We start from the raw sequence: 12,363 nt of genomic DNA on the forward strand, positions 1-12,363 counted from the left end.
TTTGGATGAATTCCTCTTCAAAAACCAGCTTCATGTTCAGATCTTGAACACCACTCCATTGTGTCAGTGAATATCAAGAAAAGTTAAATAAAAAGTTCTGTCATGATTTCCATCTCTTCTCCTCGGGTTGGACCCAAACTTGAACATCTGTATGAAATCAAGTCTACACAGTGGTGTAATGAAACACGTCACTTTTTATTGGATGAAACATTTATAATGACACACCTCTGTTGTTTTGCCTATGTCACATGGCACCATAACACGTCCTTGGTCTCGATCACGCCTGACAGGCTGAGGACTTTAACCATCAACAAACGACTCGTCCAATATATTCTGGACATGATGCATAAAATCTTGTCTCCTATCAAACGCGATCGAGGCCGTTGACGGCTATGGCGTTCAAATATCCAGGACCTTCTGATGGCTTTTAAACATGGAGCCAAACTCCCCATGCACCTCGATCACACATTTTCCATCGTTTCATCCTGACTTTACTTTCGGGGCTGTTTTAGTGATTACATGGCTGAAAATCAATTTTGGTGGGATAAAACGCCCAACTTGAATGGTTCCACCTAGTGTTGTAGTACTCGAAAACGGTCTTGGTTTCGAGACAGGTCTTGGTCTCAGGACCGGTCTCGAGACCACTTTTGAAGGTCTCAGTCTCGTCTCTGAATTGAAAGCAGTTTTACTCAGTCTTGTCTGAGTCTCAGACTGGGTGGACTCTGGATTTTTAATCAAGCCCAGCCAAGACCACCACTGATCGGCTATTATTCCACATCATTACTGTGATCAGAAGGAAAACCCTTCCCGGTGTCACGCCTGCTGCCAACAAGATGATGATTTTTCACTGATATTTATGGACTTGGTCTTGACTCGGTCTTGCCCTGCCTTGGACTTTGTCTTGACTCGGTCTCGTGGGGTCTTGGTCTTGACTCGGTCTCGCCCTGCCTTGGTCTTGGTCTTGACTCGGTCTCGCCCTGCCTTGGTCTTTGTCTTGACTCGGTCTCGCCCTGCCTTGGTCTTTGTCTTGACTCGGTCTCGCCCTGCCTTGGTCTTTGTCTTGACTCGGACTCGCCCTGCCTTGGTCTTTGTCTTGACTCAGTCTCGCCCTGCCTTGGTCTTGGTCTTGACTCGTCTCGCCCTGCCTTGGTCTTGGTCTTGACTCGGTCTCGTGGGGTCTTGGTCTTGACTCGGTCTCGCCCTGCCTTGGTCTTTGTCTTGACTCGGTCTCGCCCTGCCTTGGTCTTGGTCTGAACTCGGTCTCGATCCCTAAATGCCTTGGTCTTGACTCGGTCTCGATCCCTAAATTTCTTGATCTCGTCTCGGTCTCGGAGCACCCCGGTCTCAGGTATGTCTTGGTCTCGGTTATTCTGGTCTTTACTACAACACTAGTTCCACCCTTCAAGCTAAAGTTGCTGGCTACAATAAGAGACGAGGGTGTATTAAATTTGAAACCTACATCTACTGGCTTTGAAAGGATTTCTCATCATGTTTCATTTCTCAAACTGAAACTCTAACTGTTCTTATTGAATCAAAAATACAACGGGTGAGTGTTCATTACTCAAAGGAAAGAGATTATTTCAGTAGTAAATCACTTACATGTCTCAAAATGGCGACAGGGACTCGAAAGGTCTGCATTCAAAAGCTTCTTGGGGGCATTATTTATAGGCAGAACATGCTTTGGAAACACATGGGGGTGGTAGTAATTAATACAAACAGCCCCGTAGATTCACGTCTGTTCTGTCTTTGATCTCCGAGCACACATGAAGGAGTGATAGTACACTACAGAGAATATTCATCGTCATTATATTTGACTTCTTCTCGACCTATCGCTACTTTTACAGCAACACAGTTAAGCAGATATTAACACGTTATAAGGACTTTCAGAGGATAACTTCTGCAAGGACGATTGCCGTAGACCAAAAAAACCCGACCATCACTGAAACAGATGTTTTGGTTTCATGACAGTAAATACTCGACAGCAAACGGTACCTGTATCTAGTAGCAACACAAAATACAATGTCTTTGACTTTGATTAACGGAGGCTTTGTTCATCTACACGGACAGTTCATAGCATTATAGGTCTTTGCAGCACTTAAACTGATGGCTAGTTATGCTCTCATCAGGGAGTAGAAAGCATGTTACCACTGTACAACAGCTTCATTGTTATCCAGTGTTTATAGGTGTGTGTGTGTGTATGCAGTCAGTGAATATACTAGCATGCTGTCAGGGAGTAGCACAGATCCTTTTGCCCATCAGGAAGTTTTGAAGATTGTGTATATCTGCATGTTATTTACAATATTGAGTAAGACAAAGACTACAGGAGAGTGCGACGCCAACCAGATTCAGCTGATAGATCGGAAAATGACAGTAACGGCTATGATGTTTTCTTGATGGTTCTGGAGTCTGGTGAGTGGCGGGGAATTATTATGGTTTTAATCATTTGAGCACTACCTATTTAATCTCTTTGCAGGGTTTGCCGTGGACACTTTATATCATTTAAATTAGCCGTACTGTAGCTCCGTAGGAACCCATAGTATTTTGGAATGAGTGAATCTAGCAGGGCTTTCACACTTGCAAAAAACTCCTGATATTTCCCGGAGGAGCTGCTGTGAACTCAAACAGCCACATTTTAAGCTCGGACTTCACCCGGAGTTTCTCCTGCAGCCTCCTCGTATTTATTCTGCAGAAAGTCAGAGTGAGCTGATGTGAGAACAGAGCAGGATATAATCAGGAGAATTCACCTGGAGCCAGTGGGAGGGGGGAGTGACGTTTCTATACTGTGATCGCTGCACGCTACACGTAGCATTAATATTAAGACAAATATTCTCATTATAGCGTCGTATAGCGGACCTCTGATACTTCTGCATCTTTTCTTTACATCACGTCTTAGCTCTGGAGACCCCCGCCCACCTCCTGTCTGACAGGGATAATCTCCCGCTGTGAGGTGCATGTGTGAACAACCAGATCAGGAGAATATCCGGAGCAGTCCTCCGGGAATTATCTAGATATTTTCAGGAGTGTAGATGTGAAAACGGTTTAGGAGTGAGATTTTAGAGCACATATAATCCATAACCTCATCCCAAAACCCTTGAGTGAGTAGTCCGAGGTAAATCAATTCCCTCAAACTGTTGTTGTGCCCTTTGGTAAATTTTTGGCAATGACTTGCAAAATGGTTAGCTTTAAGATTTGAAGTGGATAGAGCAGAATCTAGACATCTAAAGTATATCATATCAGGTTGAATGGTGAGGCAAAAGTTAAAAGCATTGATGTACTGAATGTAAGAAAAGACTATATGTCAGTGTATTCGTGTCCTTGGTGAGAGTCCGTCAGCAGTCCGCCACAGTTGTTGGGTGACTTGTTGGGTAAAAGTCCAGCAGCTGAGTTGTCCTTCAGAAATTTGCATAATAATGTTCTTACATCGATTCTGTCCAGGAGACCAATGGTGAAGTATGTGCTGAAATCAAGTTTTTTTTTTCTTAATTGTTTTCACTACATTTTCTTTAACCAGGCAATGATTATTCTACAAATACAAAAAAAGTACAAAAAGATGCTCTTCTGGTCCTTTTGAAGTGCATCTCTAAAAGTTATTGAAGGTCTGTTCTTGTCAGACCTTCCTCAATGCATACATCCAATCCTCTATGAATGGAGATGGAAGCTTTTATTAACTGTTCAGTGAGAAAATAAAACATAAATAGAGCAAAAGGGGAAAGTAAAGGGTTAAAACCCGAGGTATAGGGACCAGCACACTTCTAGTCAGTCCACCTGAGTGCTGAGTTTCATGTAGGAACACAGTAGATTTGTCCATGTTGTCCACTTAATGTCCTAGGACTCACTTTTTTCTCCTGACTTCTCATAGATTGTGCCTGCTTGGCTCTGTGTGTCTTGGGGGCAGCAGGCGATGGGGCTTGGGGTGTAATTAAATGGAGTGATCCGGGCAGCCTTGCTGGGGGATCCTTGGCGGAAGTGGACAACTCCACCCATGTGGCTGTCTGTTGTTCCAGTTGAGACAGTGCTGTGGCTCCTCAGGGAGCCCTCTGAATCTCCATCCTGGAGGTTTCCCCCAGAAGAGACACTAAACTTTCTGAGTAGTGCCAGTCGTGTGACTTCCTCTGAGATCACATGAGTTGATTCGACTGATGGCGAGGTGCTTGAGTTGGTCTTGTTGTTTGTGAAATCTTCTGTCTGGACTGTTGCGTCACTGGTCTTGCGTGATGCAAGTAGAATGGTTGGCAGTTTTCCTGGAAGAGCTGGTGGCTTAGGCTTTTCCCCATCAGGAGAAGGCACCAGAGGTAATGCATTGGCTGGCAGAGTGCTTTTCAAGATCTGAGGTACATCTTCATCCCTGATTCTCCTCCAGGTGACTCTGTCATTAAGCCGAGATGCAGATCTCTGCCCCTTCTTCTTTGTTTCATCCTCGCTCTTTGCTCTGCCACTCGAATCAGATGATGAAGAGCGAAGGGAAGAACGGCTGGTCACTCGGCTCAGTATGTTTATACTTGGTGATGAGGCGTGACGTTTAAAGGTATCTGTGTCGACTTTCTGTTTGGCTCCAGACACTCTGCCAGTCCTGTTTCGCTGAGCCACTCTACAGGGGCTCTCTGAGCTAGTTCTCCTGCCTGGGCGTCTTGCAGATAGGTCCCGTTCACTGGATGTTGCTCTAGATAGGGTTGTAGTCTGCTTCTGAAGGCTGTTGTCTTGCCTCTGGACTTGCTGTGCTTGTCCTGGACTTCTAACTTGCACCCTTCTCTGGATTTGCACAGCTGCCTTAAGTTCCTGACAGCGTGATGAGCAAAGGAAGACCGCTGGAACTCCGGGAACTGATTTGCGAGGGGATCCATTCTGTGATCCAGGCATGTTCCTTGCAGATCCATCCCGTCTAAGCACAGGTTTTGATTCCTTTATGAAAGTAAGCTGTCTCAAGAATCCATTGCGATCAGACTCACTGCCACTCGAAGTCATCCTGACCACTTCAAATCGATTGTTGGGTGGCACCCTTCTCCCATTAACCTGATTAGTTTGTCTGTTGGATGCTTGATTCGTTACCAGAGGTGACAGTGGTCGGGGGCGCACTGGATTTTGCATAAAAGGGATTCTGACAGGTGACTTCTGAGTTTTAGGTGGTGGGGATTTTTCGTTATGATTTACAACTGGAGAGCGTCCCTTTCTTTCAGGAGGGCAACTGGCTGGTGGGCTAGTAGCAGGTGAGGCAATCTTTTTCTGGATTGATTTCTTTGTCTGAATGGGGGATGTTATCTTTTTCTGGGACTGTCTGGATGGTGTAGAGCTTTGCGATGATCCAGAGGATGAACTTTTTGGTATCCTTGGAGGGGGTGTAGAGCTCCTCTTTGGCAAAGATAGTTCAACGTCTTGGGGGTGGCCTAATCGGTGAAGGCTCTTTGATCTGTGCTGAGCAAGGTTTGGGTTCTTTGGAGCATCTGTGTCGGTTGATACTTTTCTGGGAGGAGGTATTTGTGATGGAGCTGTTTCTTTTTGCGGTGTATAGATCACTGTCCTGCCTCTGAAAACCATAGGTAAGTTTTGAACTGGCTTACGTTGAGTGAAGTCTAATGGTTTGTTAGGCTTTTTCTCTTTAGCAAACTTTCTTTCTTTGGGTGTAAAGCTGGATGTTGACATGAATGAAAGGACCGATTCAGTCTCTTCAGATGATGGATCTTGAGACTTTGATGCTTGCAGACCGGTGACAACACAGTTAGCACCTTCCTGTATAGCTCTCCATTCAACGCTGTTGAGATCTGAATCTTTATCCCATGCTGTATCATCACTATCCATTTCCTCATCCATATTCCACCCATCAGAGGCCTTTTGTTTTTGCTTTAGTGTACATTCTGCTTTCTTCTTTCTGGCAGCAAGCTTCCTTCTCTGTCTGGGCATGGCAGATGTTATGCATTTTTGAAGAAGATCATCTTCCGAATCCATGCTGACAGAACTTGGCGAGCTTGGCTCTTCGTATTGGCTGTGAATGGTCATAGGCTTTAGTTGTACCATATTAAGTGTTTTGTTGTGCCGGTTCTTGTACCATATTTTCTGGGCTTTTGAATTGTGATCCTCAAACTCTGCATCACTCAATGAACTAAGAGAAGAGCTGAGTGAATAACATGTAATTGACTCATCCTTTATCAGATTTTGTTTTATCCGTTGAAACCCTCTAGACTTCCCTTGGGAATTATCAATCCTGCCAATATTTGTCATGCTTCGAGAAAGATTATTTCTACTTGCTTCCCTGATTTGTTTTCTACTTGTTCTTTTCACTGCTTCATCTTTTTCATTGTCATCGTAGAAGCCAATACTGTCTTCTGAAGAACGTGTCATTTGTCTATAGAGTGTGTTTCCTTTTTGTGATCCCACATTAAGATTCCTTTCTGTATTTTGCTTTATGACAGGCAGTTCCATTTTTCTGTTGGGGCCTTGCCCTTGCCTCTTCCTTTGTTGGTTAGGAGACTGATCACGATTTCTTTGGCTAGCCACTCTATCCGCTACTTCTTTGCTCTGCATCAGCACCCTCTGAGTGGGAACGACATGTTTTGTTGTTCGATTCACTTGTATCTCAGGTGGGTAGTTCATCCTGTTGGGTTTGTGAAAGTGTGAGAATATCCTCAAGTCTTCAATCCTCTTTGCCTCATCGTTGAGCAATTCCTGTTTGTTCATGCCTCTAGCTGTGCAGTCTTTAGCCCCCCTTTCCTTCACTGGGTACTGAAGTGTTTCATCACTCAGCGATGTTGTGCTGGAGAAGTTAACAGGCGTACCTTCTGCAGAGTCAGTGAAGGATGAATCATCAAATTTATGGTCTTTTTGTGGGATGACAATTCTCCTCCCAGTACACAATTGGGTTTTACCATTTGGAAGCATCATGTACACTGGAAGATGTATGGGTTTTCGGATTTGTGAATTGAGAATATGGGGAGGGATGGTAGTCATCAGGGAAGGTCTTACTTTTCTGAACTTGGATGGCATCGCTGAGTTGATGCATTCTTTTAAGATTTCTATGTCATCGTCTGAGTTGCCCTCACTATATCTCTCACCGTGTTCCAGTCCTTGCTCATCCTCATCAAGGAAATTAATATTTTTGTCATTTTGCTGAAGCAGGGGAGTCAACTTAAGCTCCACGTCTTTCTGTATGTAATGTTCATGGAGAGGCAGAGCACTTAAGCTTGAAGCACAAGAGAAATTCTCAGTTGGCTTTTCCACAGTGAAGTAGATCATTGTGTCCAGGTCAGGTGGAAGGTTAAACCTCTCCTTTGAATCTGCGATCTCCATGAACTTTCGAAGACTGTTTTCCCACTGGCCTGCTATTCCTGTGGCCTGGGTGTCTGGTCCATTTGACTCAACACAACATGGAGTTTTACTTCGACTAGGAGGCATTGTTTGCCCCGGGCTATCGGGAAGATCACTAGGGCTTATTGTTCCATCAATCATCTCACTGCATGGATCACTTTGGATTGAGCTGGCAATAGAGGGAGACTCAAAGCTGCCCAGTGAACTGACTGAGCTACAGCGACTCATTACCAGTGGTGTCTCGTGAATGTAGTTCTCAGAAGAACTGGATGGAGATCTGTCTTCAAGTATAGCTGGTGAAGCACTTCTAAGGAACACCTTTTCCCTTTTGGCAGGACAGGGGATCTCAATGGGATCCGTTTCTTTGCTGGGGAAAGTTTTTGAGTCAGTCATCAGCAGCTGGCTGTCACTCAAATCCTCTAAGGTTTCATCCTCTTCTACTCTTTTCACCTCTTCTTCATCTTCCACTTCAATTATTTCTAATGACGAGTCACTTTCCAGCTCATTTTCACTCTGTCCATCCAATGCTCCGTCGCCAGAGGAGAGGGAGGACAGCGAACTGCAGCGGGAGAAGCAAATTGGCGTGTTCTCAACAGAATATTTCTGAACCGTCTCCATCGTCCCTATGGTTGGGCTTCTGGTGGATGTCATTGGAGAAAACTTTGTAATACTTCCTCCTGTCATCACAGTAGGAACCCATGCTTGCCTCCTCATTGCTTGGGCAGCCTGAACATTAATGGTGGTCTTTGCTACTCCAAATTTGGCCACGCTCTGAATTAGGGGGACTTGTTGATAAGATGGTGAAAGTTTAATTGAAGTCATGCTGACATCAGAGGACATTTTAGTGGATGCACTGACGGGTGAATGTGTAGCCTGATCCTGATTTCTTTCTGCGTCTGTGCTGATTAGCTCTAGTGCTTTAACATCCTTGTCCACAGAATCTCTCTCAGGAATATCTTGTTGGTTAGTGTCGTTGAGGACAGCCGATCCTCCATTAAGGTAATCTTGATGGGCAACTTTGAGATCAAGTTGATTGGGTCGTTGTTGCATTGTAAGAGCTCTTGGAGCAGGTCGCGTCTGCTCTTTGCTACCACAGTAGCCATCACTAGTGCTTCCACTGTTAAGGCTGTCTGTTGATACACTTGTATGTGCAGTTTTTAGGCGCAAAAGAGCGTGGGCTCTACTGAGGCGTTCTCTATGGGCCAAGCTGCTTGTATCAGAGAGACGGCAGGGAGAGCAGGATTTTGCCCGAGCTTCATTGAGTTCATCCATCCCATATGGCCAGTCTGCCAAGTGGTCCTCAGAGCTGAGGCTGAAGCTGTCCTCTGAGGATGTGTGCATGGTGATGTCCTCTACTAACCTGTCAATCTTTGCAACTGTGTTAGTGATCTTTTTCGCTAGCTTCTCTGCAGCGGCAGATACCACGTCATCATGAGGGGCATGTCTCTTCTCTGCAATTTGTGGAGGGACCACATCTCTCTCTGGTTCATTGTCTTTCTTCCGTGGTTGGTTTTGCTGGAAGTTAGAGTTGGTTAAGAACATGGACAGCATAGAGAAGCTACCGGTGTCCAGGCTACTGGAGACATTGGGAGCCTCGTCATCATCAAAACAGCCAGAATCGGAGGCGTAATCCTTTGCCAGACTTTCAATGTGCCTCAGCGGCTTGTTTAGGGTCAGGTGCTTGGGGCTCTGTTTCTCAAGGGTATCAAAAGTCTCTGCTAGGTGTTTGGCGTCCAGCTCTGCCTCCAAAGCCTTCTGTTTTCTCATGTAGAGTGAGGGCATGCAGGAGCCGGGGGATACAACAGCAGCATCCTTATATTTCAGGGGTCGATTGGTGAGGAGGTTCCTCAAAGCTGCGGCACTGCCCATGGCGATCATCTTGTGCTTGGAGTGGATAAGGTTGCGCAGCATGCTAACTGCCCCGAGGTCCCACAGTAGCTCCTGGTCTTTTGGACTTCGGGCAGAAAGGTTCCAGAGAGTCCCGCAGGCGTTGCTCACTATGGTCAGACTGTGAGAGCGCAGATGCTGAAGCAGAGTGTGGAGGCAGTTGTGGTCCCTGAGGATTTGCCTGTCGAGAAAAAAAAACATTACTATACATCTCTTACACCCAGCTGAAGATTATTTTTAATCATCATCATTATGAACTTTAAAAAGGCAAGAATGAAAATTAAGGCAAAAAAATATTTCAATAGTAATGGGGTAGGCAGAGTTACAAAAACCTACCTGTAGTCTTCTCGTGTGGCGACCAGACTTGACACGTTCCGAAGGATTCCTCCACCGCTCTCGATGATGGCGAGGGAGTTGGTCTGACATCGGTACGTCAGCGTGCTAACCAGGAAGCCCAGAGCTCCGTCAACCGAACAGATTGCCACCTTGTTGTCGATGCTGTGAGCTGACAGGTTCCACAGAGCGCTCAGGAGACTCTTTAAGGTCGACTCCTACAAAACCACCAGAGTGTAAACCAGTTAACTCTGGACTCGTGTGAAAACATTAACTATGCTCAATAAATCTCGGATCAGAATTGAGAAAGAGAGGACACATGCCCGGCTTTTATTGTCATGAATATTTGTATAATGCTCTAAGGGCCATTATCCCACAGTACGACCATAAATCCACACGCACTGGAGTTGTGTAATCCATCACAGTGGACATATTGACTTTTGTCTTTATTATATTATCTTTACCAGGGGAATCAGAGCAAACAAATCCAATTCTGTTTTGTATTTTTGTACCTTGGTGGCCTGCAGGGCACAGGTCATCAGTGCCGACACACAGCCGATGTCTCGTAGGACTCTCTTGCTGCTGATGTCGGCTCTCCAGGATAGATTCCTCAGGATGCTGGACACCACCTGATGGAGCTCCTCGCTGTCTGAGGCCAGCTGGGCCACCAGAGCCTGCAGGCAGCTTTTCTTTGAGCACAGAGTGGCCTAATGGAGGAAGAAGTCAAGATTAAGCAGAGCATTGGTTGAATTATTTGATCTCAGTAACTGTAACATGCAGCATTGTGTTCTTCTGTACCTTATTGACCACATCTCCAAAGGTGAGGTTAGTCACTGCCATCCCTGCGTAGCGGCGTAGCGCCATGTTGATGGGGTCATTCTGCATGCCATACATGTCCTGGTCCAGGTGAATCAGATCAGCTACAACCTGCAGACCGCCTGGAGGAAAACATAAAACCCTCAGTAAAGTCTGCCACTGAAGATGTTGAAGCTAAAACAATCTGTAGGTGGTTTTACAAACCTAATTCATTCATGGCACGTCGGTATTCCTCTTCAAAGGACAGCTTCATGATGGCGCACATGGCCTGACAGATCTGAGGGTCGACGGGTTCAGGGATGTCTGCAGGCATCAAGAACAGAGTCAAGGATATGAAAGATACATTTTTAGAAAACAAAGAGCTGATTTCACTTTCTCTTGGGTATTGATCAGTCAGGTTCCAGCGATATCCTAAAGAACAACCATTGATCGATCTTCTTGTAGAGAGGGAATCAGAGTCAGCTTTACTCCCCTAGAATTTTCTTTCATTAAGGTCTAAAAGGAACTCAACGTCGGTATCGGTACCCCAGATTCAGGGAGAACTTGACCTATTCCATTAGAAGCCCATACTAAGTGCAATCAAAAAAATGAATCAGCCGAGGTCTCTTAATACATGAAAGTAAAACACTCACCAGTGGCAAAAAAACAACATTGGATAGTTCTATTTTGAGCAAAACCATGAGTGAGCCAAAGACCCAAAATCATTAACCATCCAAGTTCTTTTTGAACCTGAAGCAATCAAAACCTGAAGAGACTCAAGAGGCAAAAAACAATGTTGGGAAGTCCAGTTCCCTTGATAGATGTCCAAACTGTTAGCATAGAGGATGTGGAGCTCATGACCTATTCTGTAGTCAGTCACCAGGGGGAGCTCTCAGTGTTTCAGCTTCACTCCCAGGTGGCTGTTTCTACATCTGTCTTCATAAACAGTCTATGGTTCCTACTTGTTCAACCCGAGGCACTGATGCGTTTGGTTCCTTCAGGTGAAGAGGGAACTTGACAGATAAGTATTTTTGGCTCTGCTTGGTAGGAACTTTGCTGAAGACAGTTTTTAGGTCTGCTGATTCAAGAGAACTATGTTCTTCAGTGTTTTCTGGATCTCACAGTAAAGAGAGAACTTGACTCACCCGTGGTTTTAGTTCCTCCTGGTGAAGTTGTCCCTGCGTGGCTCTCGATCCAGTCCCAGCCGCTGTCACAGTAGGTGCGGATCTGCTCAAGCATGTGCAGAACCCTCATCTCCCGGCGGGCCTGGCCCTCGTCCTGCTGGGAGTAGATGATGTTGTGTAGTGCGGCACTGGCTCTGGATTTGGCTTCTCGGCTGCAGCCCGTTGTACCACCTGCTGCCGTCTCCCCAGACCCGCCGGCAGGGGTCTCATGCAGGATTTGAACCAGCAGTGGGACGCAGCCGGACTTCCTCATGGCGATGCAGCTGTCCTGAGAGCTGGACAGAGCCAGCAGAGTCCGAGACATCTCCTCCTTATCTCTGTTAGCGAGCATGGAGAGCAGCCAGAACACCATTTCCACCTAAAAAAGGGGGGAGGGGAACATTTTAATTTCTTTTCAGATTTCTACTGCATTCATTAAATAAAGATGCTATAATATTCTAGTGGTTTTATATATGAAGTTTCCTGTCGGGATGATGGCAGCCAGCTAAAAAAAGGCTTAAAAATGTTGGTTTAATTCTGTCTATAAAGATGTAACATCAGGTACGTTATAAGTTTTATTTTCACCACCTATCATACGTCATGATTTATTAATTTTATTATAAAGTTAATTTAAATTGTAAGATAAATGTAGGGAGATAAGTGTTTGTGTCTGTGTTATAACCGTAGCAGCTGCTCTGAGCTCAGTTATGACGTCTGTATATTAACCCTTTGTAAACCCTCAGTGCTGCAGTGAAGTGTCACCTTGCTGCCTCCGTCTGCAGGAGCTTCTGTTCCCGCAGCAGCTGATGACGAGCTGTTCTCCGGTTCTCCAGCAGGGGGCTTCTCTGCTCCAGACAGCTGCACGCACAGAGGAGGAGAAACTAATCAG

The 12,363-nt window shown here is 45.5% G+C and overlaps 1 protein-coding gene across 1 annotated transcript in view; it reads right to left on the reverse strand.

Moving 5' to 3' along the window:
- Positions 1-1,215: 1,215 nt before the first annotated feature.
- apc2 (APC regulator of WNT signaling pathway 2) overlaps positions 1,216-12,363 on the reverse strand; it is a 53,344-nt gene continuing 42,196 nt past the window's right edge. Inside the window, exons 8-14 of the mRNA XM_061034681.1 lie at positions 12,237-12,332; positions 11,457-11,853; positions 10,537-10,635; positions 10,315-10,454; positions 10,029-10,223; positions 9,520-9,734; positions 1,216-9,364 (exon numbers count right to left, since the gene is read on the reverse strand). Of these exons, the coding sequence (XP_060890664.1) occupies positions 3,826-9,364; positions 9,520-9,734; positions 10,029-10,223; positions 10,315-10,454; positions 10,537-10,635; positions 11,457-11,853; positions 12,237-12,332 (6,681 nt within the window). The 3' untranslated portion in view covers positions 1,216-3,825. The remainder of the gene's footprint in view (positions 9,365-9,519; positions 9,735-10,028; positions 10,224-10,314; positions 10,455-10,536; positions 10,636-11,456; positions 11,854-12,236; positions 12,333-12,363) is intronic.

This window comes from Labrus mixtus, chromosome 3, assembly GCF_963584025.1.
Source record: "Labrus mixtus chromosome 3, fLabMix1.1, whole genome shotgun sequence".
NCBI lineage: Eukaryota > Metazoa > Chordata > Actinopteri > Labriformes > Labridae > Labrus > Labrus mixtus.